At 45.9% G+C, this 27,598-nt stretch overlaps 1 protein-coding gene across 1 annotated transcript in view; it reads right to left on the bottom strand.

Annotated features, from left to right (window-relative positions):
• LOC138783466 (NFX1-type zinc finger-containing protein 1-like) overlaps positions 1–27,598 on the bottom strand; it is a 156,086-nt gene that overhangs the window by 113,747 nt on the left and 14,741 nt on the right. The window contains exons 2-5 of the mRNA XM_069958189.1: positions 26,087–26,181; positions 17,605–17,679; positions 14,158–14,232; positions 2,997–3,071 (exon numbers count right to left, since the gene is read on the bottom strand). Coding sequence (XP_069814290.1) covers positions 2,997–3,071; positions 14,158–14,232; positions 17,605–17,679; positions 26,087–26,138 — 277 coding nt within the window. The 5' untranslated portion in view covers positions 26,139–26,181. The remainder of the gene's footprint in view (positions 1–2,996; positions 3,072–14,157; positions 14,233–17,604; positions 17,680–26,086; positions 26,182–27,598) is intronic.

Raw genomic sequence — 27,598 nt, forward strand, 5'->3', positions numbered from 1 at the left:
CTGTATGGGCACACAGCCGGGCTCAGAAGGGAAGGAGTGCCAATTAGCATTTTCTCTGCAGATTTTTCTGAAGAAGTTTCTGAGCGCCAGGTGCGTTTGCAGAGCCCCTGTAGTGTCTACAGAATAGAATCCGCCCAAAAGTCACCCCATTTCGGAAAGTACACCCCTCAAAGAATTCATATTGGGGTAGGATGAGCATTTTGGCCCCACAGGTATTAGAGGAAAGTATTCAAAATTGGCCAGTAAAAATGAAAAACTTGAATTTTTCCAATAATATGTTGGTTTAGTTTGAAATTTCTAAATTTCACAAGGAACAGGATAAAAAATGTACCCCAAAATCTGTAACGCAGGTTCTCCTGAGTACAACGGTACCCCATATGTGGGCATAAACCACTGTATGGGCACACAGCAGGGCTCAGAAGGGAAGGAGCGTCAATTTGCTGGAGCAAAACCGCAGCTAGTAACAGTTATTAGAATAGCGCAGTTACTAAAATACAATAAAAAAAATTAGATTACAGGTAATGTGGGGTGGTTCCGGGTAATCTGGGGTGGTTCCGGGTAATCTAGAGGTGGTTTCGGGCAGTCTGAGGTGGTTACGGGCAGTCTGGGGTGGTTACGGGCAGTCTGGGGTGGTTACAGGCAGTCTGGGGTGGTTACGGGCAGTCTGGGGTGGTTACGGGCAGTCTGGGGTGGTTACGGGTAATCTGGGGTGGTTACGGATAATCTGGGGTGGATACGGTCAACATGGGGTGGTCACAGGCAACTTGCTGTGGTTACGGCAACCTGGGGTGGTTACAGGCAACCTGGTGTGGTTAGAGGCAACCTGGGGTGGTTAGAGGCAACCTGGGGTGGTTATGGGCAACGTGGGGTGAATACGGACAACCTGCTGTGGTTACAGACAATCTGGTATGGTTACAGGCAACCTGCTGTGGTTACTGACAATCTGGGGTGGTTGCGGATAAACTGAAGTGCTAATAGGTAATCTGAGGTGGGTACCTGTAATCTGGCGTGGTTACGGGCAATCTGGAGGGGGTCACTGGCAATTTGGGGTGGTTAGAGGCAAGGTGCAGTGCTCAGAGGCAAGGTGCGGTGGTCAGATGCAAGGTGCGGTGGTCATAGGCGATGTGCGGTGGTCATAGGCGACGTGCGGTGGTCAGAGGCAAGGTGCGGTGGTCATAGGCGACGTGCGGTGGTCAGAGGCGATGTGCGGTGGTCAGAGGCGACGTGCGGTGGTCAGAGGCGACGTACGGTGGTCAGAGGCGATGTGCGGTGGTCAGAGGCAAGGTGCGGTGGTCAGAGGCAACCTGCAGTGGTTGCGTGCAATCTGGGGGATTACATGTAATCTGGCATGATTACGGGCAATCTGGGGTGGTTATGCCCAACCTGCGGTGGTTAGGGGCAACCTGGAGGGGTTACAGACAATCTAGAATTGTTACGGATAGAGTGAAGTGCTTATAGCTAATCTGGGGTGGTTACATGTAATTTGGGGTGGTTACAGGCAATCTGGGGTGATAACGGACAATCTGGAGGGGGTCACTGGCAACGTGTGGTGGTTACGGGCAACGTGCGGTGGTTACGGGCAACGTGCGGTGGTTATGGGCAACGTGTGGTGGTTACGGGTAATCTGGGGGGTTACGTGCAATCTGACGTGATTACGGACAACCTGGGGTGGTTACGGGCAACGTGCGGTGGTTACGGGCAACTTGCGGTGGTTACGGGTAATCTGGGGGGGGGGGGGGTTAGGGGTAATTTGGGAGTAAACTGTAATTATTACTATAATAAAAAGTGTGTGTTTTATTTTTTTGTATGTTTGTCACTTTTTGTACTTTATACATTCATTTTCACTGTATTACTATGATTACTGTGATATTTTCTATCACAGTAATCATAGTTCAGTGACAGAGACCAAATTGGTCTCTGTCACTTAAAATTTTCAGAGCTTGGCTGGTTGTGGAGCGCATGCGCACTTCATAACCAGCCAGGACGTCGAGGAGGAAGGAGCTCCGTGGATCCGGTGAGTAAATGGGGAAGGGGGGGTGACTGGGGGACGGGGGTGACAGGGGGGGTGGGGGGCGACTTGGGGGGTGGGGGGACATCACTTTTTATCCCCTGTCACCAATCATTCATGGTGACAGGGGATAAAAAGTGCCGGCGGCACATGGCACAAGCGATCAGCGGTATATAGTATATACCGCTGATCGCTTGTACCGGGACCCCACAGGGGGGGTCCCGATGACTGCCCCATGCTCTCCGCTACCTCCGGTGGCGGAGAGCATGGGGTTTTCATTCATTTTTCTTGCTTGATCACTGTGAACAGACATTAGTCTGTTCACAGTGATCGCGGCGGCCATCTTGGATCCGATGGCCGCCGCGGGAGGGGGGGTTAGTGACTGGGGCACTAGGGGGCTGATCTGGGGTCTGATTTTTACTTATTTCATCTCCCCTCACCGTGGATTCACGGTGGGGGGAGATGAAATACAGCGGCGGCACCGGCCCATTAGTGACCGCCGTTTCGGCGGTCACTAAGGGGTTAATGGGGGTCAGCTGCGGGATCGCAGCTGATCCTCATTATCTCCGGTGCTGTACACAGATGAGAGCAGGATCGCTGTCCCTGCAGCGATCCCGTTCTCATCACAAAGCCCCGTCAAAGTCGGAACGTATATGTACATTCCTACTGCACGGGGCATGTGCAATAGGAACGTATATATACAGATGGCTGACGTGAAGGGGTTAAACAAGTACCACAGTGCAACGTTCCATTACCCACCCCTCTACTTACCTGACAGTTTTCAAACACACATACAAGCAGACCATGAAGATCATGGTCATGTGATCATGACATCATTCAGGTCCTTGACCACCTGTTTGTACAGCACCTACACTGATGATGCAGGGCTGTCATCATCAGTGTAGTCTCTGCTTTGGAGTCCCTGTTTTGTGCTGATGTTGGGCACAGCTGGGGACCTCACCAGTGAGGCGCTGAGCAGCATACTTGCCTTGCAGAAGTGATGAAGGATTTCTTCCTCCCCTTCCTTCCACATTTCGGCCTTGATGCTGGGGGTTCTGACCACCTGCAGAGAAGTAAAGCATCTGTTAGGGTAGGTTAACACTGCAATTTGGTTTCCATACAAAATAAGATGTGGCCAGGGCACTTCAGTGTATTTAAGTGTCCTGGCCACACCACTATGACACTTTAGAGCTGTATTAAAAAACAATTGTTTAAGGTGATTGCAGCTTCCGACAACTACAACAAAGGTATGGATCACTACTTCCCCTGTATAACCCAACATCACACTGCACTTATCCATGCTGCTCTACCTGTATACCAGTACCACATCATGAACTACGTCATTTAGATACTAATGCTATTACCCATTGGGAACTGCACTTCAAATGAGCAGGGTGTGGTAAAGGAGGGCAACCAATTCAAAATGAAGCTGGGACTGAGCAAGAATTTTTGGATTACTTTACAAAATTATATATAAGATTGAACACTTGGGGGGATGCTTGGGAAAATTGGGCTCTCTATGCTATTGGAGGAGGCAGGTGTAGGATTAGACAGGGACATTACACTGTATGAGTTAGAAGAGGTGTTGAAATCCATTACAGGTAACACATCACCAGGACCAGATGGATATATGGAAAGTTTTCAGGTGTTGTTCTGCCCAGTCTGCTAGAAGCTGTAAATGAATCCTGTGTAGGGGGGTCATTACCAGACTTAATAAGAGAAGCACATATCATCACAAAGCTCCCGACAGTGTAGGAACGTATATATATATTCCTACTGCACGGGCTATGTGCAGTAGGAACATATATATATATATACAGATTACTGATGCAAAGGGGTTAAATGAGAAAAGCAAATATCCTTTCTTTGTCACTTATTTACATGGTTTGTACAAGAAATCTCTGCTGGGGACCAAAATACTATATGGGTGCACAAAGAGATCTAACTACTATATAGGGCACAGAGGGGGCCTAGCTACTACATAGGGGCACACCTAATACTATATGCAGATACAGAGGGGACCCAATACTGTATAGGGGCACAAGATAGGCTAACTACTCTAAAAGGACAAAAGGTAGGCCCAACTGTACGAGCTGCCTGTATGAGAGTGCATGTAAGAGCTGCTTGTATGAGTGTGCATGTATGAGAGTGCATGTATGAACTGCCTGTATGAGTGTGCATGTATGAGCTGCCTGTATGAGAGTGCATTTATGAACTCCCTGTATGAGTGTGCATGTATGAATGTGCATGTATGTGCTGCCTGTATGAGAGTGCATTTATGAGTTGCCTGTATGAGAGTGCATGTACGAGCTGCCTGTATGAGTGTGCATGTATGAGTGTGTATGTATGAGCTGCCTGTATGAGAGTGCATGTATGAGCTTCCTGTATGAGTGTGCATGTATAATAGTGCATGTATGAGCTGCCTGAATGAGAGTGCATGTATGAGCTGCCTGTATGAGAGCGCATGTACGAGCTGCCTGTATGATTGTGCATTAACCCCTTAGGGACCGGGCCTTTTTGGACCTTAATGACCAGGCTCCTTTTTCAAAATCTGACCTGTCTCACTTTATGCGCTTATAGCTCAGTGATGCTTTAACCCCTTGCCTCTAAAGCCTGTTTTGGCCTTAATGACCAGGCTCATTTTTCAAAATCTGACGTGTCTCACTTTATGCGCTTATAGCTCAGTGATGCTTTAATGTATGCTAGCGATTCTGAGATTGTTTTTTCGTCACATATGACACTTTATATTAGTAGCAAAATTTGGTCACTACTTTGTGTATTTTTTGTGAAAAACATCAAAATATCGTGAAAAATTTGAAAATTTTGCATTTTATGAACTTCTGAAATTCTCTGCTTCTAAAAAAGGAAGGCATAGCACATAAATTAGTTACTAAATCACATTACCAATATGTCCTCTTTATTCTGGCATAATTTGGGAAACATATTTTACCTTTTTAGGGTGTTATGGGGCTTAGAAATTTATTAGCAAATTATCACATTTTGTGAAAATTTCCCAAACTGATTTTTTTTAGGGACCAGTTATTTTTTTAAATGGATTTAGAAGGCTTGTATACTGAAAACCCCCATAAGTGACCCCATTTTGGAAACTAGACACCTTAAAGAATTAATCTAGGGGTATAATGAGCATTTTAACCCTACAGGGGCTGGAGGAAAGTATTCACAATTAGGCCGTAAAAAAATCGAAAATTAAAATTTTTAAATAATATATACGTTTAGATTAAGGTTACAAACACACTTGGCGGGTCTGCAGCGAGTCTCCATGCTGCGTTTTTGCACGAGACTCGCTGCAGATCCCGGCCCTATACTTTTAATGGCAGACAAACACGCAGCAGGGATGTACATCCCTGCTGCGAGTTTGTCTGCAGCCCACCCCATTAACCCCCCGGCCGCCGGAGCTGATACTTCACCTGATCCCGGCTCCGGCGGTTCCCGATGTCTTCAGCAAGCCGGAGCAAGGACCAGGTGAAGTATATGCTCCAGCCAGCCGCCCGCAGACCCGGCCGCCCGATCGCACGCCCCCCCGCAGCACCGATCGCATGCCCCCCCGCAGCACCTATCGCACGCCCCCCCCAATCGCCCCCCCGCAGCACCAATCGCTTGCACGCCCCCCTGCAGCCCCAGCCGCCCGATCGCCCCCCCCCGATGGGGGCTGCAGGTTGGCGATCGGTGCTGCCGGGGGGCGATCGAGCGGCCGGGGCTGCGGGGGGGGTGCTGCGGGGGGGCGTGCGATCGGTGCTGCGGGGGGGCGATCGGGCGGCCGGGGCTGCGGGCGGCTGGCTGGAGCATATACTTCACCTGGTCCCTGCTCCGGCTTGCTGAAGACATCGGGAACCGCCGGAGCCGGGATCAGGTGAAGTATCAGCTCCCGCGGCCGGGGGGTTAATGGGGTGGGCTGCAAACAAACTCGCAGCAGGGATGTACATCCCTGCTGCGTGTTTGTCTGCCATTAAAAGTATAGGGCCGGGATCTGCAGCGAGTCTCGCTGCAAAAACGCAGCATGGAGACTCGCTGCAGACCCGCCAAGTGTGTTTGTAACCTAAAGTTTCTCATTTTCAAAAAGAACATGAGAAAAAAAGCATGCCAAAATTTGTATACAACGGTACCCCATATGTGGGTGTAAACCACTGTATGGGCACACAGCCGGTCTCATAAGGGAAGGAGCGCCAATTAGCTTTTTTAATGCAGATTTTGCTGAAGAAGTTTCTGAGCACCAGGTGCGTTTGCAGCACCCCTGTAGTGTCCGCAGAAGAGAAACCCCCCAAAAGTCAATCCCATTTTGGAAAGTACACCCCTCAAAGAATTCATCTTGGGGTGTGGTGACCATTTTGACCCCACAGGTATTAGAGGAAAGTATTTAAAATTAGACAGTAAAAATGAAAAACTTGAATTTTTCCAATAATATGTTTGTTTAGTTTTAAATTTCTCAATTTCACAAGGAACATGAGAGAATCCGCACCCCAAAATTTGTAACACAGGTTCTCCTGAGTACAACGGTACCCCATGTGTGGGCATAAATCACTGTATGGCCACACAGTAGGGCTCAGAAGGAAGAGAACGCCAATTAGCATTTTCAGTGCAGATTTTGCAAAAATAGTTTCTGAGCGCCAGGTGCGTTTGCAGAGCCCCTGTAGTGTCCTCAGTAGAGAACGCCCCCAAAAGTCACCCCATTTTGGAAAGTACACCCCTCGAAGAATTCATCTTGGGGAGTGGTGACCATTTTGACCCCACAGGTATTAGAGGAAAGTATTCAAAATAAGACAGTAAAATTGAAAAACTAGAATTTTTCCAATAATATGTTCGTTTAGTTTGAAATTTCTCAATTTCACTAGGAATAGGGGAGAAGCTGCATGCCCAAATCTGTAACGCAGGTTCTCCTGAGTAGAACGGTACCCCATATGTGATCATAAACCACTGTATGGGCACCCAGCCGGGCTCAGAAGGGAAGGAGCACCAATTAGCATTTTCAGTGCAGATTTTTCCGAAGAAGTTTCTGAGCGCCAGGTGCGTTTGCAGCGCCCCTGTAGTGTCAGCAGAATAGAAACCCCCCAAAAGTGACCACATTTAAGAAAGTACACCCCTCAAAGAATTCATCTTGGGGTGTGGTGACCATTTTGACCCCACAGGTATTAGAGGAAAGTATTTAAAAGTAGAGAGTAAAAAAGAAAAACTCGAATTTTTCCAATAATATGTTTGTTTAGTTTGAAATTTCTCAATTTCACGAGGAACAGGAGAAAAAAAGTACACAAAAATTTATAATGCAGGTTCTCGTGAGTAGAACGGTACCCCATATGTGGGCATAAACCACTCTATGGGCACACAGCAGGGATCAGAAGGAAGGGAGCGCCAATTAGCATTTTCAGTGCAGATTTTACTGAAGAAGTTTCTGAGCGCCAGGTGCGTTTGCAGTGCCCCTGTAGTGCCAGCGGAGTAAAATCCCGCCATAAGTCACCCCATTTTGGAAAGTACACCCCTCAAAGAATTAATCTTGGGGTGTGGTGACCATTTTGACCCCACAGGTATTAGAGGAAAGTATTCAAAAGTAGACAGTAAAAATGAAAAACTCGAATTTTTCCAATAATATGTTCCTTTAGTTGGAAATTTCTAAATTTCACGAGGAACAGAAGAGAAAATGTACCCCAAAATCTGTAACACAGGTTCTCCTGAGTAGAACGGTACCCCATATGTGGGCATAAACCCCTGTATGGGCACACAGCGGAGCTCAGAAGGAAGGGAGCGCCAATTTGCTGGAGCAAAACCGCAGCTAGAAACAGTTATTAGAATAGCGCAGTTACTAAAATACAATAAAAAAATTAGATTACAGGTAATGTGGGGTGGTTACGGGTAATCTGGAGGTGGTTACGGGTAATCTGCGGTGGTTACAGACAATCTGGGGTGGTTACAGGTAACCTGCTGTGGTTACGGCCAACATGGGGTGGTTACAGACAATCTGGGTTGGTTACGGATAAACTGAAGTGCTTATATGTAATTTGGGTGGTTACGGGCAATGTGCGGTTGTTACTGGCAACGTGCGGTGGTTACGGGCAATGTGCGGTTGTTACGGGCAACGTGCGGTGGTTACGGGCAATGTGCGGTTGTTACGGGCAACGTGCGGTGGTTACGTGCAATCTGGCATGATTACGGACAACCTGGGGCGGTTATGGGCAACGTGCGGTGGTTACGGGTAATCTGGGGGGGTTAGGGGTAATTTGGGAGTAAACTGCAATTATTACTATAATAAATTTTTTTATAAATTTTTTTGTATGTTTGTCACTTTTTGTACTTTACACATTCATTTTCACTGTATTACTATGATTACTGTGATATTTTCTATCACAGTAATCATAGTTCAGTGACAGAGACCAAATTGGTCTCTGTCACTTTAAATTTTCAGAGCTGGCTGCTTCTGGCGCGCATGCGGACATCAGAAGCAGTCAGGACGTCGAGGAGGAAGGAGCTCCGTGGATCCGGTGAGTATATGGGGAAGGGCGGGTGACTGGGGGACGGGGGTGACTGGGGGGGTGGGGGGCGACTTGGGGGGCGACACTGTAACACTTTTTATCCCCTGTCACCAATGATTTATTGTGACAGGGGATAAAAAGTTCCGGAAGCACTGGGAACAGGCGATCAGCGGAGAGCTGATCCGGTGGCGGAGAGCATGGGGCTTTGATCATTTTTTCATTTCCATCCCTGCGAACAAACATCGTTTGTTCGCAGGGATGGGGGCGGCCATCTTGGATTTGATGGCCGCCCGGGGAGGGAGCGGGTTAGTGATCGGGGCACTAGGGGGGCTGATCTGGGGTCTGATTATTACATTTTCATCTCCCGTGAATCCACGGTGGGGGGAGATGAAAGCTGTCGGCGGCGCCGATACCGGAGATTGCCATTATAACGTTGATAGCGGCAATCTCCGGTACCGGCGGCAAGGGAAGGGGGTCGGGGGACACAGTGACAGTGGCGGCGGGAAAAGGCAACGTGCTGCAGCCTCCTCCCGCCGCCCGATTGGCGGCAAACATGACATCTCCCCCATAGACGCTGCGGTCGCATCGACCGCGGGGTTTATGGGGTTAACTGCCCGGGGGGAGAGCGGCTCCCCTCCGGGCAGAGGCAGCGGGAGAATGTGGTGTGGTACTGCCTCCTCCCGCTGCCCGATCTTACTTACCGACAGCGGGGGGAGGCAGGAACAACATGACGTTTGGGGAACGTCATGTTGCATTAACTACCTACTTTACATGACGTTCCCCAAACGTCATTTTGCGGCAAGGGGTTAATGTATGCTAGCGATTCTAAGATTGTTTTTTCCTAACATATGGTACTTTATGTTAGTGGCAAAATTTGGTCACTGTCTTGTGTGTATTTTGTGAAAAACATCAAAATATGATAAAAAATTTGAAAAATTTTCACTTTACGAACTTTGAAATTCTTTGCTTCTAAAAAAAAGAAAGTCGTATCACATAAATTAGTTAGTAAGTCACATTATCAATATGTCCTCTTTATTCTGGCTTCATTTCGTAAACACATTTCACTTTTTTAGGGTGTTACGGGGCTTAGAAGTGTATCAGCAAATTATGAAATTTTCATAAAATTTCCCAAACTGATTTTTTTTTTAGGGTCCAGTTCTTTTTTTAAGTTGATTTAGGAGGCTTGTATACTGGAAAACCCCATAAGTGACCCCATTTTGGAAACTAGACACCTTAAAGAATTAATCTAGGGGTATAATGAGCATTTTAACCCTACAAGGGCTGGAGGAAAGTATTCACAATTAGGCCGGAAAAAAATGGAAAATAGAAATTTTCCAATAATATAAGATTAAAGTATCTAATTTTCATAATAAACATGAGAGAAAATGCACCCCAAATTTTGTAACGCAGGTTCTTCTGAGTACAATGGTAGCCCATATGTGGGCATAAACCACTGTATGGACACAAAGCAGGCCTCAGAAGGGAAGGAGCCCCAATTAGCATTTCCAGTTGGCGCCAGGTGCGTTTGCAGCGCCCCTGTAGTGTCAGCAGAATAGAAACCCCCCAAAATCATCCCATTTAGGAAAGTACACCCCTCAAAGAATTCATCTTGGGGTGTGGTGGTTACGGGCAATCTGTGGTGGTTACAGGCTGTCTGCGATGGTTACGGGCTGTCTGCGATGGTTACGGGCTGTCTGCGATGGTTATGGGCTGTCTGGGATGGTTACGGGCAATATGTGGGGTTACGGGCAGTCTGGGGGGGTTACGGGCAATCTGGGTGGTTACGGGCAATCTGGGGAGGTGACGGTCAATCTGGGGAGGTGGTGGCCAATCTGGGGTGGTGACGGGCAATCTGAGGTGGTTACAGGTAATCTGGGGTGGTTACAGGTAATCTGGGGTGGTTATGGGTAATCTGGGGTGGGGTTACGGGTAATCTGGGGTAGTTACAGGTAATCTGGGGTGGTTACAGGTAATCCAGGGTGGTTACGGGTAATCCAGGGCACTTGACTTTGGTGACGGGTAAAAAAGTGCCGGCACCATTTGGAACAAGCGATCAGTGGTATATAGTATATACCGCTGATCGCTTGTACTGGGACCACACCGGGTGGTCCCCGATAATTGCCCCATGCTCTCTGCCACCTCTGGTGGTGAAGAGAATGGAGCTTTGATCATTTTTAGAAATTTCATCACTGTGAACAGAGTCTGTTCACAGTGATGGCGGCGGCCATCTTGGATCAGATGGCCGCCCGGGGAGGGTCAGTGACCAGGTCATTAGGGTTAATTCTGGGGACAGGGGGGGGGGACATGTTCTCATCTCCTCTCACTGTGGATTCACTGTGAAAAGAGATGAAAGCGTTCAGCTGCGCTGGCAATACCCGTTACCGGTGGCCGCCGTTATACTGATAATAACGGCGATCGCCGGTGAGGGGACTGGCCGGGACTGAGCCCACACTCTGCCCCGACTTCTCAGTGACCTCCAATAGCTGAGAGGAGGGGGCTGCGGGCATTACCAACGCCGCTGAACTATTCTGCACCATCGCCATAAAGAGCTGATGGCAGCAGAATAGAGCCCATTAGTGATCGTCGTAAAAATTCATATCAGCGGTCACTAATAACATAATACATGTATTCTCTGGGTCACTACGGTTACGGCGATACCACATTTGTATAGGTTTTTTTTAACTATTATCACTTTGGCGCAATAGAAACTATCTCCCTAGCCAAAACCCACAAAAACTGCTACCACATTGCAAGATCCATAGCGTTCTTATCTTTTGCGCGACAAAGCTGGTTTGGGGCTTATTTTTTTGCGGGAAGATCTGTAGTTTCTATTGATACCAAGTTTTATATGTATATGACTTTTTGATCTCTTTTATGACGTATTTTCTAAAGTGGATTGATAAAATACAGCTATTCTGGTACTGGTATTTTTTTTTTACAGCATGTGTCGTGCGGTGTAATTATTGATATAGTTTTATAGATTAGGTCGTTACGGACGTAACGATACCAAATATGTATAGGATTTGTGTTTTTGATCACTTTTATGTCACGTTTTATTGGGTATAGGGAATGTAATGCATCTTTATTATTGAGGGGGGCTGGGGGGCGGCTGTGTTGTGTTTGGTGCACATTTTTTTTTCACTTTTTTTTTTACTTTTACACAAGTGTACATTACTGTACACTAGTGTAAAATACTTAGATCACTGATACAATACATTGCAGTACCTGATGTATTGCAATGTATTGTATCAAGCCTCATGCTGACAGGCAATAGCCACAGGCACCTCTGTCAGCATGAGGCATCTCCATGGTGACCCCGGGGACCTTCATTAGGACCCCGGGATCACCATGGAGACATCGGAGGACCGCACGGCACCGCGGGGCATCGCGATCACGTAAGTGACCCACGGCGCCGACCGGAACCCGTTAGATGCCGCTGTCATGGTTTGACAGGGGCATTTAACGGGTTAAACTGCCCAGAACGGAGAATCCTCCGCTGCTGCCGCCGCCGGGCGGCAATTCGTTCCGATGCGTACGCCGTTAAAAGGTATACGCATCAGAATAAAGCCTATTAGTGGCCGCCGTGAAAAGGCAGCATGGCGGTCACTAAGGGGTTAAGGATGACCAAATGTGCAGCAGAAGTGAAATGCTTTGCTATGCTTGGCCGTCAGCCGGCTGCATTTGAGCTCTGCTCCAGGTGTTTGGAAAAGCTGGATACAGCCCTGGGAGAAGTTCCCCAGAGCTGTACCAAGATTTTCCAGACACCTGGAGCAGAGCTCAAATGCAGCCGGTTGACGGCCGAGCATAGCGAAGCATTTCACTACTGATGCAAATTTGCTAATCCCAAGTGTACAGGAATGAGCTGTCTCTATGAGTGTAACAACAATACTAATGTGCATGCGGGGGATGTGCGGTGAAAAGTGCGAGAGGTGAGTGCGGGCAGGTGAGCTGTATGTGCTTCTGCAGCAGGTTGAGGTGTATTATCGGCTAGGGACATGCTTCTTCTAGCTGTACTGCCGTGCAGACAACAACAAAATGGCGCTGCCCAACAGTACACATAATAGCACCTTTCCCCTCTTTGTTCCCTTGTGAAAAGAGGAGGGAGGTGATGATGTCACAGCAGTTGAGCAGAGACTGCCTCTTTTTTCAGCACAGCCGTATTTCAGGTGTACTTTTACCAGCAGTTTTCTGCTAGGGGCCATCACTGGGAAATAGGAAAAACTAGATCATTAATTTTTCATATTTCCGTACATGTAAAAAAATAAAAAAAATACATATAAATTAACACAAAAAAATAACAAATTTAGTTTTAACACTTTAAGGAAAAAAGGAAGGGACCCAAAAGAGATCAGATCCTACCGTCCCATCTCACTGTTAAACACGGGCGTAAAGATATTTGAGAAAGTTCTAGGAAGAATGTTGGAAAAGACGAGTTAACGCCAGGAAGAACAGTGCACAACAACATTCTTAAAGTATTCACTAGCAAACAAATGCTCCATCCTGTTGCTGGATGCCACCAAGACAGTCAACAGGGTGTAATGGGGCTACCTATAGGAGGTACTAAAGTCATTTGGAATAGGGCGGGGAATGTTAGGATTGATAAAAACATTGTATTATCATCCAGAAGCACAAAGCACAAGTAATAATAAAATGAACTCTCTCTATGGGGGTACAGGCTAGGCCCAGCTACTATATGGTGATACAGGGTAGGCCCAACTACTTTATGGGGATACAAGGGAGCCCAATTACTATATGAAAACACAGAGGAGGCTTAAAGGGAAATCTTTGTCACCGGACCGGATCAAGAAGCAGGAACCGGCGCGATCAGGTGAGTATAGGGGGCTCTAGCGGGGGGTCGGGAGCTGACAGGTCCTCTTTAACTGTATGTGCTGGAGCAAGGCCGGATGGAAAAGACAATTGAACGACTAATCAGTAAATATGCTATTCAAGGATTGATGCCAGAAAGATAATGCCATGCATCTATAGGAACTAGACAGTAATAAATATTTGCAGATGCACTATAGGTTCACTAGTTGGTGGTTCTGATATACCTCCCTTTGGCAGAATTTGCTGATGCACAGAAGACTACCACACACTAAGCTTCATTTATTAGATTCAGACACACAGTAATATTTTTGTTTTTTTAATATTATCCTATATCTTAGTCTGTCACTTTTCTGCACCCTACCCCTCTTTTATCACCCAGTTTAATGTGTCCAGTAACTCCATCCTAATTGTGCCCTCATATACGTAAATATTAGGGCATAGATGGTATGATGGAAAGTTAATCTGTATTTAACTAAGGACTTGACCTAGTTTGGATGTTATTTGGATCATTTCATTTTCACAAAATAAAAACAAAAAACAAAAAGAGAGGGGCGCCTCCTGGTGCAATAACGTAGTAGGCTAGTGTGTCTATTCCAGTGATAGATAGACGCACTGACCTTATGGAGTTGTGCAAGAAATAGACACATCTCTACTGTAGGCATATGCTGTCACTCGGACAAAGACCAGCGGTGGGTAGAAGCATGCAGAAGTATGTCCAAAAAGAGTGATCTCTTTTGGGACACACTTCTGCATTTTCACAAAATGTAATAGGACAAAAAAGCACCCCACAATTTATTACTCAGTTTCTTCCAACTGCTGAAATTAACTGAGCAGCATACTTGCCTTGCAGAAGTGATGAAAGATTTCTTCCTTCCCTTCCTTCCATATTTCGGCCTTGATGCTGCGGGTTCTGACCACCTGCAGAGAAGTAAATCATCTGTAAGGCTAGGTTAGGATAGGTTCACATGCGTCCTGCGTCTTCTTTCTACTCTAAAATAGCTTTATTTCAGCAGGTGGACAATGTCGACTAGGCGGGGTTTCATGAAAGCTGGAGATGGGGGCCAACTGTCATGAAGTCTCTCCTAGGTGACACTGACGGCCGGTTCACACTGAGCAAACACGGCGCAATTCCGCGGTGGATACTATTAATACTTTTAAAAGCTTTTTTTTATTACACTTTTTTTTAAAACGCATATTTCACTGTAAAATATGCAATCATTAGAATCCCGCCGTGCTCAGTGTGCAGCTTTGAGCGAATGGGAGAGCGCGTGCCTGTCCGCTGCCACCGCTCTCCGCTCAAAGAATGAACATGTTCATTCTTTGAGCGGAGAGGAGAGGGAGTGGACAGGCACGCGCTCTCCCATTCTCTCAAAGCAGCACACTGAGCACGGCGGGATTCTAATGATTGCATATTTTACTGTGAAATATGTGTTTTTAAAAAAAGTGTAATAAAAAAAGCTTTTAAAAGTATTAAAAAAACTTATACCCCCCCCCCATAAAAGATTAATATACCTCCTTGCCCATTATAAAAATAAAAATATAAAAATAAATAAATAAAGAAATTATATTATACATCATAGCGTGCGGATTTGTCCGATCTATTAAAATATTACATTAATGTTCCAGCATGGTGAACGCTGTAAATGGGAAAAAAAACACACCAGGATTGCTGATTTTTTTTAAATGTATATCAGAAAAAAATTAGTAAAAAGCAATCAAAAATTTTCTGTGACACCAATATGTTATTAAGATATTATGGGGTGTCATCATGGTGCAAAAAATGACATGACTAAGGGTTACACCCGAAACGCGACGGCGCGATTTTTATCACTTTGTTATTTTTTATTTATGTTTCAATAAATTTTCTACATTTTATTGGAGCTGTGGATCCATTTCTATTTTTTCTATAGCAAAAAATGACACCCCAACCAGCCCTGTAGGTGGAAAAATAAAAGGCTCTTAGAAGATCGGGGAGAAACATTGCACTAATTTGGCCCGGACATCCGTGCATCAATGGGCTCAGTCTTGAAGGGGTTAAAGGGATATTCCTAAATTAGCTTTTTATGCCCAATCTATAGGATAGGGGGTAGCAAGCCGAACTCTAAGGGCTGATTATAACTTTGTGTAATAGAGACAACAATTAGCCGATGAAAAGATCATTGGCTGATCGTTTCTTTAGGCAAACTAAAGTCATCAGCCACCGACCACTCATCACTGCATGTAATAGCAATGCACGGCCGACGGCTAGTGATTGCCTAAACCAGGGGTGGGGAACCTTTTCCATGTCAAGGGCCGGTCAGGCATTAATAAAATCATTAGAGGGCCGCATACCGTCCGCAGCAGTTAAAAGCATGGGTTTGCAGCACCCGGGGCAAGGAAAAGTATTGTTCCCCTAGTGCCCCTGCTATTGTAGTTAACTCTCTTTGATGCCCCTTGTACCTGATGTGAATCCTTGGTGATGCCCTATAACCAGAGTTAACCTCCATTGATGCCCCTGGTAGCTGTAGTTAACCCCTTACTGATGTCCCTGGTAGTCTTGTTAACCCCCCTGTGATGCCCCTTGTAGTCTAGTTAACCCCCCTGTGATGCCCCTTGTAGTCTAGTTAACCCCCCTGTGATGCTCCTTGTAGTCTAGTCAACCCCCCTGTGATGCCCCTTGTAGTCTAGCTAACCCCCAGTGATGCCCCTTTTAGTATAGTTAACCCCCAGTGATGCCTCTGGTTGGCCTAGTTAACCCCCCCCCAGTCATGTCCCTGGTGGCCTAGTTAGCCCCCCAGTCATGTCCCTGGTGGCCTAGTTATCACCCCTAGTCATGTTCCTGGAGGCCTAGTTAACCCTCCCCCACAGTCATGTCCCTGGTCGCCTAGTTAACCCCCCCCCCCCCCCCAGTCATGTCCCTGGTGGCCTAGTTAGCCCCCCTATTCATGTCCCTGGTGGCCTGGTTATGCCCCCAGTCATGTCCCTGGTAGCCTAGTTAACCCCCCAGTCATGTCCCTTGTGGCCTAGTTAACCCACCCAGTCATGTCCCTGGTAGCCTAGTTAACCCCCCCCCCCCCCCGTCCTGTCCCTGGTGGCCTAGTTAACCCCGCCAGTCATGTCCCTGGTGGCCTAGTTAGCCCCCCAGTCATGTCCCTGGTAGCCTAGTTAACCCCCCCAGTCATGTCCCTGGTGGCCTAGTTAGCCCCCCAGTCATGTCCCTGGTAGCCTAGTTAACCCCCCCAGTCGTGTCCCTGGTGGCCTAGTTAGCCCCCCCAGTCATGTCCCTGGTAGCCTAGTTAACCCTCCCCCCCCCAGTCATGTCCCTGGTAGCCTAGTTAACCCTCCCCCCACAGTCATGTCCCTGGTAGCCTTGTTAACCCCCCCCCCAGTCATGTCCCTGGTAGCCTAGTTAACCCCCCCCCCCCAGTCATGTCCCTGGTAGCCTTGTTAACCCCCCCCCCCCCAGTCATGTCCCTGGTGGCCTAGTTAACCCCCAGAGCCTGCCCCAAATAAAAACAATAAACATCCCACTCACCTTTCCTCCGCTCCCACGCTGCCCAGGTCCTCTTCTCTCCACTCTAGTCTGTGCCTGTCTTCTGCTGCAGGCGGCGCGCAATTAAATGACGTCATTGCGCACGGCCCGCAGGAGAAGGAAGACGGGCACCGCTCTAGTGGGGAAGGAGCCAGCACAGACAGCATTCTCCTGTGTCTGCCAGCTGTCACAGAGGATGCTGTGTATGCCGGCTCCTACCCCACCAGAGCGGCGCACATCACAGTGGAGCCGCGGGCCGCATCCGGAGGTGTCAGGGGCCGCAGGTTCCCCAACCCTGGCCTAAACAGTTAAGACTTTACCTGTCTACACTACCGGTCTCTTCCTGCACTCTGTAAGCATCCCTGCACTGCAGCTTTTGAGCGGCCTGTCTGAGCTGACAGGCCGCTCAGCCAATCACTAGCCTTGGCGGTCCCAGCTAGTGATTGGCTGAGCGGCTTCTCAGCTCAAACAGGCTGCTCTGAAGCTGCAGCGTGCAGTGCCGGGATACATACAGAGCACAGTAAAAGACCAGGTAAAGTATTAACTGTTAGACACAACTCTACTATAGGCATATGTTGTCACTCGGACAAAGACCGCAGCTATCCCTCGGGTTGCAGCAACCAGCGGTGGGTAAAAGCATGCAGAAGTATGTCCAAAAAGAGTAATCTCTTTAGGACACACTTCTGCATTTTCCCAAAATGTAATAACACAAAAAAGCACCCCACAATTTGTTACTCAGTTTCTTCCAACTGCAGAAATTAACTGAGCAGCATACTTGCCTTGCAGAAGTGATGAAAGATTTCTCCCTCCCCTTCCTTCCATATTTCGGCCTTGATGCTGCGGGTTCTGACCACCTGCAGAGAAGTAAAGCATCTGTTAGGCTAGGTTAGGTTAGGTTCTGCGTCCTGCGTCTTCTTTCTACTCTAAAATTGCTTTATTTCAGCAGGTGGACAATGTCAACTAGGCGGGGTTTTATGAAAGCTGAAAGAGATGGGGGCACTCCCGATCTCTTCCTGCACTCTGTATGCATCCCTGCACTGCAGCTTTTAAGCGGCCTGTCTGCGCTGACAAGCCACTAAGCCAATCACTGGCCTTGGTGGTCCTGGCTAGTGATTGGCTGAGTGGCTTCTCAGTTCAAACAGGCTGCTCTGAAGCTGCAGCGTGCAGTGCTGGGATGCATACAGAGCACAGTAAAAGACAAGGTAAAGTATTAACTGTTTGGGCAAGGATTGCGCGGACAATGTCCGTGCAGCTCTTGCTAAACGATTTTAAAGCTAATAGGCCCAATAAAAATGGCCGAACTAGCAGATATGCGCTTGTTTACAATATTTATCGGGCCTTCATCAGCCTGTGTAAAAGGACCCTAAGGATCTGACACCTGGGACCCTTGCTGATACTGAACATGAACACAATCATCCTCAGAATGAATGAAGCACTCACCGCACCTGTGCGGCCACTGTGGCCTGTGAGTCAATCATTCTCGATAGGGCTGCTGAACATTTCCGAGTTTAGCGGTTAACTGATATACAGAAAAGGCAGAATATTTAGCACTTGGAGGGATGGAAGCCTAGGAAGTAACAACAGGGCTGATGAATAGGTCCTTTCCCTATAACTAGCCTCGACCCCTGTCCTTGTCTAATTAGGGCAACCCCAACCTTAACACAATTCCTCCTTAAAGTGTAACTGTCATATTTTTTTTTATTGCAGAAATCAGTAGTATAAGCGATTTTAAGAAACTCTGTAATAGGTTTTATCAGCCAAAAAAGCCTCCTTCTGTACTCAAGAAGCAATTTCCCAGCCTCCCCCCCTAACTTCTTATCTGTGCATTATCAGGCAAACACGTCTTCATTACAGAGAAGCCAGTGAAGAAGGGCTCTGCTCTCTCCATTCTATCCTTATGGAGGGGCCGAGGGAGATGAGGGAGCAGGAAGAGGTGACATGAAGGTCAGCTGTTTCTAGACTGTCTGGGCACCTAAAACGCAGAATTCTGGGGTCAGAAAGGTCAGTGCTTATCTATGAAGTTACTGAGAGAAGATTGCAGGATGTTGTGCTTTGCAAGACTGCTCCGTGCTCAGTCACTCCTAACAGCCCCTCCCCTCTCCATAGCCACAAAATGGAGACAGAAATCCTGCTTCTTCTGAAGTGAGGGGGGGGGGGGGGCTGGGAGATTGATTTTTCAGTCCAGAAGGAAACTCTTTTGGTTTATAAAACCTATTACAGAGTTTCTTAAAATCGCTTGAACTGTTGATATTTAACCCTTTGAGGACCAGGCCCAAAATGACCCAGTGGACCGCGCAAATTTTGATCTTAGTGTTTCCGTTTTTCCCTCCTCCCCTTCTAAGAGCTCCAGCACTTTCAGTTTTTTATCTACAGGCCATGTAAGGGCTTATTTGTTACAGGAATAGTTGTACTTTGTAATGGCGTCATTCATTTTACCATAACATGTATGATGGAATTCCAAATATATCATTTATGAAGATATAAATTGGTGAAATCGCAAAAAAGAATGCAATATGGTAACGTTTGGGGGGTTCCTGTGTCTACATTATGCACTATATGGTAACAGCGACATGATACAATTATTCTATAGGTCAGTCTGAACACAAACATATGCAGGTTTACGCAGATTCTCTAATGTTACATATTTTTTTTAAATGAAATCCTTTTATTTGGCAATTAATTATAAATAAAATGGGACTATTGTGACGCTTATAACGGTTTTATTTTTTCACCTACGGGGCTGTATGGGGTGTCATTTTTTCCGCCATGATCTCTAGTTTTTATTAATACCATATTTGTGAAGATCGGACGTTTTGATCACTTTTTATTAATTTTTTTTATATATATAATGTAACATAAAATCGGTAATCCGCGCACTTTTTCCCCTCTTTTCGTGCACGCCGTTTACCGTTCGCAATGACACTTGTTATATTTTAATAGATCGGACAATTACGCACGCTACGGTATATTATATGTTTATCTATTTATTTATTTTTATATGTTTTATTTATATTATGGGAAAGGGGGGTGATTTCAACTTTTATTGGGGGAGGGGCTTTGGGGTAGTGTAATAGTGTTTTGAACGTTTTTTTTTTTACACATTTGAAGTCCCTTTGGGGGACTTCTACATTCACTACTTGGATTTTTACACTGACCATTGCTATGCCATAGGCATAGCATTGATCAGTGTTATCGGCGATCTGCTCATTGAGCCTGCCTGTGCAGGCTTAGTGCAGCAGATCGCCGATCGGACCGCACGGAGGCAGGTGAGAGACCTCCAGCAGTCCGTTTTACCGATCGGGACCCCCGCAGTCACACTGCGGGGGTCCCGATCGGTAAGTGACAGGGGACTCCCCCTGTCACTTACACTTAAACGCCGCGGTCGCGCCGCGGTCGCGGCGTTTAAGGGGTTAATGACACGCGGCAGCGCGATCGCTGCAGCGTGTCATTGCCGGTGAGGTCCCGGCTGCTCACTGCAGCTGGCCCCCACCTCCTATGAAGCGCGCTCCGCTCCGGAGCCCGCTTCATAGCGGGAATAACACCCAGGGCGTACAGTTACGCCCTAGGTCGTCTGGGGACAGACTTCCATGGCGTAACTATACGCCCTGGGTCGTCTAAGGGTTAATGTTTTAAAAAAAATGACACTGAAATGACAGTTACGCTTCAAGGCCCTATTCCACTGAACAATTATCGACCGTATTGGGCCGATATCGGCCGTTACGGCCAATAATCGTCCCATGGAATAGAAGGCAACGATCAGCCGACTGTCGTTATAACTTTCAAAATATAAATCAACAGTAGATGTCAAGTAAAGCAACAGGAAGCCCCGGTCATCTGAACTCAGAAAAGGCAGCCACTTAATTGATGGACTGATAGACACATTGAGCTGTGACATTCTGTATTGCTGTGACTTTGTGTGTTTAGTCTCTTTTTTTCAACCAGCACAAGACTAAAAATCTGCCTTCAGGAGACTGGATTTTAAGTAAGTATAGCTTTGTTTTAAAGCATGATAACTAAAAAAAAAAAAGTAAATAGACTTGCATTATTAAAAACTGATGATGCTGTGTGCCATACCACATAATCCGTTTCTCACTGACTTACAATATATATTATATACACAGTGGTACCTTGGTTCAAGAGTAACTTGGATTGAAAGCATTTTGCAAGAAGAGCTCAGTTTTTCTAAATTGTGACTTGGTTTAAGAGCATTGCTTTGGTTTAAGAGCTCCCTGTACTGGGTGGTGGGGGGGAGTGGAGGAGGGGCATGGTCTGAATAGTGTGGTCTACAGCACTGTACTATGTACAGCACAGCACTGTACATAGCAGATCCACTTCATGCTGCGGCTTGTATTGGGGACAGGACTGTGGAGGTAATCTCTTCATAGCTGTAACCCCTCTCTCCCTGGACAAAGAGTGCTGCATTTATATACCCCCATATAACCTGCTAATTCCTTTATGCAATCTGTCAGCCCTTGTGTTTCTCATGACAAGGATTTGTCACTGCCCTCCTGCACAGCCCTGTGATTCTCACTTCCTGTATCTGCTGCTGTGTTTTCTGGTTTATACACTTTCTATACATTATACTCCACATGCTGATTGCTATACTGTACAGTAACTTTTAACATCACATATTCAGCTGTTTCTTTAAAAAAAAAATCAGATAACTTTTTATTAACCTTCTCATTGCATTATAGATAACAGCATTTACATTATTCAATAACATAAAGAAGAAGTATGTGGTACATTTACATTGTATGTATATTATACAAAGGTACACAGCTGGAATCACAAATAAAAGAAGAGTAATTTTGCAAAGAGTCCTCCTGTTTTCCTTTTTATTTCCTTGTACATGCTTGTATCTCAGTTTTGTACATTTTGGCCGAGGAAAAACATTAATTGGTTACCGAAATAGAGACCCTAGTCTAACTAACAAAAATACACTACATAACTAAAGGCCCATTATGAGCCTAACAGACCGAGTTGCACACTTTGTAATATGTAGATTTATTTAGATGTCAAGCCCATAACTGCCATGGGTGCATACTAGAGATTCCTAGCAATGTAAGTGAAACAACTGCTTTTTGCTTTACTGATATAGCCTAAATTATCTAGCCATTGCATTAATAAATTGCTGGTAAGGGTTTCTACATATTCATAGGAGAGTCTGACTGGGAAGTCCAGGAGCGTCCAGCCATTGGCCCCAAATTTGTTCAAATTTACGGGAGCACTTCCATTTTAGTATATACTCCTCTTTCCATTCTAATAATATTCAGCTGTTTCTGAATGTTTGTTTCATTTGTTTTACATGTTATTCAGAATAAAAATCATTATTTGTGGGGTGTGGAAGCAATTGTCTGCATTTCAATGACTTCTCATGGGAAAATTTGCTTTGTTTTAAGAGAGGATTTGGATTACAAGCACGGTCCTGGAATGAACTATGCTCGTAATCCAAGGCACCACTGTATATATAAGCATATATACACAGATTAAAGTGGATCCATTTTTTTACATACACAAAAATGTGCTTGGCGACGTTTTTCTGTATGTTAAAATTAAATATACTGATATAGAAGAGTCATACAGATGGAAATACTCAGTGTGAACCTAGTGTCAGTGATGCATTTTTCCCAAGACAATGAAAATACCATAAATAAATATAATATAAAATAAATAAATTAATTAAAAAAAAAACTGTGTGAATCCAGCTTCTACGTTCTCTGAGAGGTTCAGGTGTTATTAAAGCGACTCTGTAACAACAATCTGACCCCCCCAAACCGCTTGTACCTTCGGATAGCTGCTTTTAATCCAAGATCTGTCCTGCGGTCCGTTGAGCAGGTGATGCAGTTATTGTGCTAAAAAACAACTTTTAAACTTGCAGCCCTGTGCCAAACGGGGGTGTATCTGTTCCCTAACTTTGCACCACCCCTCCTCCGTCCCTCCTGCCCACCCTCTTCATCATTAGGAATGGAAAAACTCTGGTGTAAGAACTCTACCTCTAGTGCAGTTATGGAATGGGTGTATAGCGAGTGCACTACTTGGCTGGCACCAAATGACCTAATTAGTATGTATAATTAGTAGGCTCTCTAGCAATACCCCTAAAATAATATTTTCGAGACAAATGTAAATCTCGAAGTATAATTAAATCACAAGTAAATATGTATATATAACACTTTATCTAAATCAAAATAAAAATTCATAAAAACATATAAACAAATGAACATGTAACTACACGCTTACAAAAAAAATCGCTGTATATAAATCTCATGCGGTTGCAAATGGTATAATACAGGATATAGACTTGATTATTTGTAGGTTAAAATACATATAATGCGGTATGTAGTTGTTGCATACTCATTACTGAGCAAAGAGCTGAGCAGTGCTCTGAAACGCGTATAAAGAGTTGCTACTACTATTGAATATACTGCAGAAATATACTGCCATAACCACCTACCACCAGTCCCACCATTTATTAGCTCACAGCATAGTGAATGCATACAAATACTCCTATGCTGACAGAGAACACGGGAGCAGCGCTTAACCCATAGCTGCACCAGGACGTTATTGAACGTCCTCGTGCCGCTATGGGAGTTCAGAGGGGGGTCGCGCGGCGACCACCCTCTGAACTGCCGCGATCCCGGGTGCCGCGGGTCCGATCGCCGTGCCCGCTAATTAAGTACTTAGAAGCAGCTGTCAAAGTTGACAGCTGCTTCTAAATACTTCTTCAAATGCATACCTGGTGGTCTAGTGGGGGGGATCGCCCCCCTGCGGCGCGATTGCGGGGGGGCGATCCCCGCATCCATCCCGGGCCGGGGTCTGCTCCGTAATGGCGCTGATCCCGGCTCGGCATTCTATTGCTTTTGGCTGCAGCAGCCAAAAGTAATAGAACACCGATCTCATGGATTCATGCAGTATAACTATACTGCATGGATCTCTATGAGAGATCAGAGTACATATACTAGAAGTCCCCCAGGGGGGCTTCTAGTATATGTGTAAAGTAAAAGAAAAATGTATTTTTAATAACACAAAACCCCCTCCCCTAATAAAAGTCTGAATCACCCCCCTTTCCCCATTTTATAAATAAAAATAAATTAATTAATTAATAAACAAACATGTTTGCTATCGCCGCGTACGTAATCGCCCAAACTATTAATTAATCACATTCCTGATCTCACACGGTAAACGGCGTCAGCGCAAAAAAATCCCAAAGTGCAAAATTGCGCAATTTCTGTCGCATCAAATCCAGAATAATTGTAATAAAAAGCGATCAAAAAGTCATATATGTGCAATCAAGGTACCGATAGAAAGATCACATCATGGCGCAAAAAATGACACCTCACACAGACCCATAGACCAAAGGATAAAAGCGCTATAAGCCTGGGAATGGAGCCATTTTAAGTGACGTATATTTGTTAACAATGGTTTGAATTTTTTACAGGCCATCAGATACAATATAAGTTATACATGTTATATATCGTTTTAATCGTAACGACTTGAGGAACATGCATAACAAGTCAGTTTTACCCCAGGGTGAATGGCGTAAAAACACATTTTCCCCAAATAAAAGAAATGCGTTTTTTTTTTTTAATTTCACCACACTGTGAATTTTTTTCTGGTTTCCCGGCACATTTTAGGCAAAAATTACATCTGCCATAGCAAAGTACAATTAGTTGCGCAAAAAATAAGGGCTCACTTGGGTCTCTAGGTGGAAAAATGCAGGCGCTATGGCCTTATATACACGAGGAGGGAAAAACAAAAATGCAAAAATGAAAACTGGCTGTGTCCCCTAAGGGTTAAAGGGAACCAATCACTGGAAAAAAGCATATAGAGCTTTTGAAATGTGCTGTTAGAGCACACAGCACACTTGCCACACGTGTTTCCATAGCCTCCGTGCCTCCCCTGTGTAAGCCGCAAAGTAACTTTATAAAACTGGCGCCCTGTATGCTAATTACCTGAGGTAGTCACCTGGGCGGTGTTCGGCTAGCAGGTAGTCACGGTCCCCTGGGCGTTCTTCCGCTGTAATCACGCCCCTCTGGGCGTGATTCCAATGGCAGAGTGGCTGTGGCGTCACTCGGGAGCGCGCCGCGCCCAACGTCGGCGCGCTTACGTACTGATGCCGGACGCCGCCACACATGCGCAGTGCAGCCGCTTTCATTCCGGTTGGACTGCGCCTGTGCAGAATAGCCTCGAACTCCGGCTAACAGGCTATTCGAGGCTATTCTGCACAGGCGCAGTACCGCCGGAATGGAAGCGGCTGCACTGCGCATGTGCGGCGGCGTCCGGCATCAGAATGTCACAGCTACTCGGCCATTTGAATCACGCCCAGAGGGGCGTGATTACAGCGGTAGAACGCCCAGGGGACCGTGACAACCTGCTAGCCGAACACCGCCCAGGTGACTACCTCAGGTAATTAGCATACAGGGCGCCAGTTTTATAAAGTTACTTTGCGGCTTACACGGGGAAGGCACGGAGGCTATGGAAACACGTGTGGCAAGTGTGCTGTGTGCTCTAACAGCACATTTCAAAAGCTCTATATGCGTTTTTCCGGTGATTGGTTCCCTTTAAGGGTAAACACCCATCTGATGTCAGGAGAGACAACCAAGCACTGACCATTCAGCTCCATACCAGACAGTACTCTAAACAAGACTCCGTGCACACGACACAAGGAACACTGAACATGAGGAGAGCTCCTGGCGACATCTTCAAGTAAATAACCCTCTGTCTGCTCCCACCAGACCTCATAGAATCAGAGTCTTCAGACCGGTGAGAGGTGGATTTCCACCAAATATATTTTAACATATTTCTGTGAAAACGCTAATAAGCGCCACTAACTGTTGCAATTTATATTGAACTGATAAACAGAACAATCATTAGGAATGCTCCAGGCAGATTGCCTCCTATTCCTCAGTTGTGTCAGCCCGGCACATGAGCTGGATCGTTAAGGACCTGTGCAATGTTCAGCATGGAGAAAATGATTAAGAGAGTAAGGAGAAGAGATGGAGGGGTGATGCAAAGTTAGGGCACAGATACTCCCGTTTGGCACGGGCTGCAAGTTTAAAAGTAGTTTTTTAGAAATAAAAACTGCATCACCTGCCAAACGGACCGCAGGACAGATCTTGGATTAAAAGCAGCTATCCAAAGGTACAAGTGGTTTGGGGGGTCCGATTGTGAGTACAGAGTCGCTTTAAACCGTTTGTATGATGCCATAGGATAAGATAACCAGGAAATATTCTTTCATATTGCAATAATAAATATATCACTCACCTGTATTTTTTCTGCCTTGGCTATGTGAATTTGATTTATGCGTCCAATCCATTGTTACCTATATGGGAGAGGTTTTCGCCTTTTTCATTCAATTTCTGTGGAAATTTAAAGACATGAATAAGCAAGATAAAAAGTAAAAAGTTTGCAGTGCTTTCAGAAGGCACAATGAATCAATGAATCAAGTGGACGGGCTGCACAAATGATCACTGTATTGTTTGTGCGACCATTTAAATTTATTGCTATCAGCTGCACAGCCCCTGTTTACACACAGTCCACTATACAGTGGTAGTTGTATATTACTGTAGGAGCTTCACAATAGTAGATCTTGAGTAGCCGCTAAGAGACAATAGATCGGGGTGGGCAATTAATTTTCCCATGGAGTCACATGACAAAATGAAAAGGTTTCTGAGGGCCAGACTTATATACGGAACTCAGTTCTGGTGGGGATGGCATTGAGGCAGGAGTGTTTCCCAACCTTTCCGACCTCGGGGCACACCTACTGTATTGTAATGTTCTAAAAAACACTTCATTCAGTGACTCACAGGTGAAGTCTTTTTTGATTTGCTGTGTCACTTTCCCTTTTCCTCTCTGGCCCAATTATTTCTTCCAGCTACAATTCATCTCTTCAGAACAAACATCTCAGGCTCCAAACTTTTCCTTCAACTTTCTTCACTTTTTCCTACCTATACAGACGTCCGCTCTTTGGTGTCATACGCAGTAGCATGAGTAGGTATGTGGATTGCCCCTGTATGTAGAATCCCCCATTTAGAAATAATATCTTCTTCTATAACAACCCCTAAAGTAATAATGTCCCCTGCTGTGCCCCCATATTGTAATAATGTCCCCTGCTGTGTCACCATATAGTAATAATGTCCCCTGCTGTGTCCCCCATATAGTAATATTGCCCCCTGCTGTGTCCCCCACCAACACAGTAATAATGCCTCCTGCTGTGTCCTCCCACATACTATATAGGGGCATAGCAGGAGCATTATCAGTAATAAAGCCCCCTGCTGTGCATCCCAACATAGTATTAATGCCCCCTGCTGTGCCCCTATAGTAATAATACCCCCTGCTATGTTGCACCCCACCGCCCATATTAAAAATTATCCCCTCTTGTGAACAAACCCCCACCCACCCATAATAATAATGCCCCTACTATGCACCCCCACCCATAGTAATAATGCCCCTGTTGTGTACAGCCCCCACCCACATCAATACTGCCCCCTGCTGCCCCCCATCCATAGTAATAATGCTGCCTGCTGTATACAGCTCCCACCCACAGTACTAATGCCCCCTGCTATATACAGCCCCCCTCACCCATAGTAATAATGCCGCCTGTATGCAGCCCCCCCCCCCCAGCTCCAGCATATAAAACAAACAAACAAACAAACACATCATACTAGGCGCCTGCTGTTGAGATCATGCCCTTTGCTACTAAAGTATCATACATCTAAAGTCTAAGACTTAAACTATCACCAGTATTTAAAGGAAAAGTTTGGCGAAATTTTTTAT

The sequence above is a fragment of the Dendropsophus ebraccatus genome, chromosome 2, assembly GCF_027789765.1.
Source record: "Dendropsophus ebraccatus isolate aDenEbr1 chromosome 2, aDenEbr1.pat, whole genome shotgun sequence".
Lineage (NCBI taxonomy): Eukaryota > Metazoa > Chordata > Amphibia > Anura > Hylidae > Dendropsophus > Dendropsophus ebraccatus.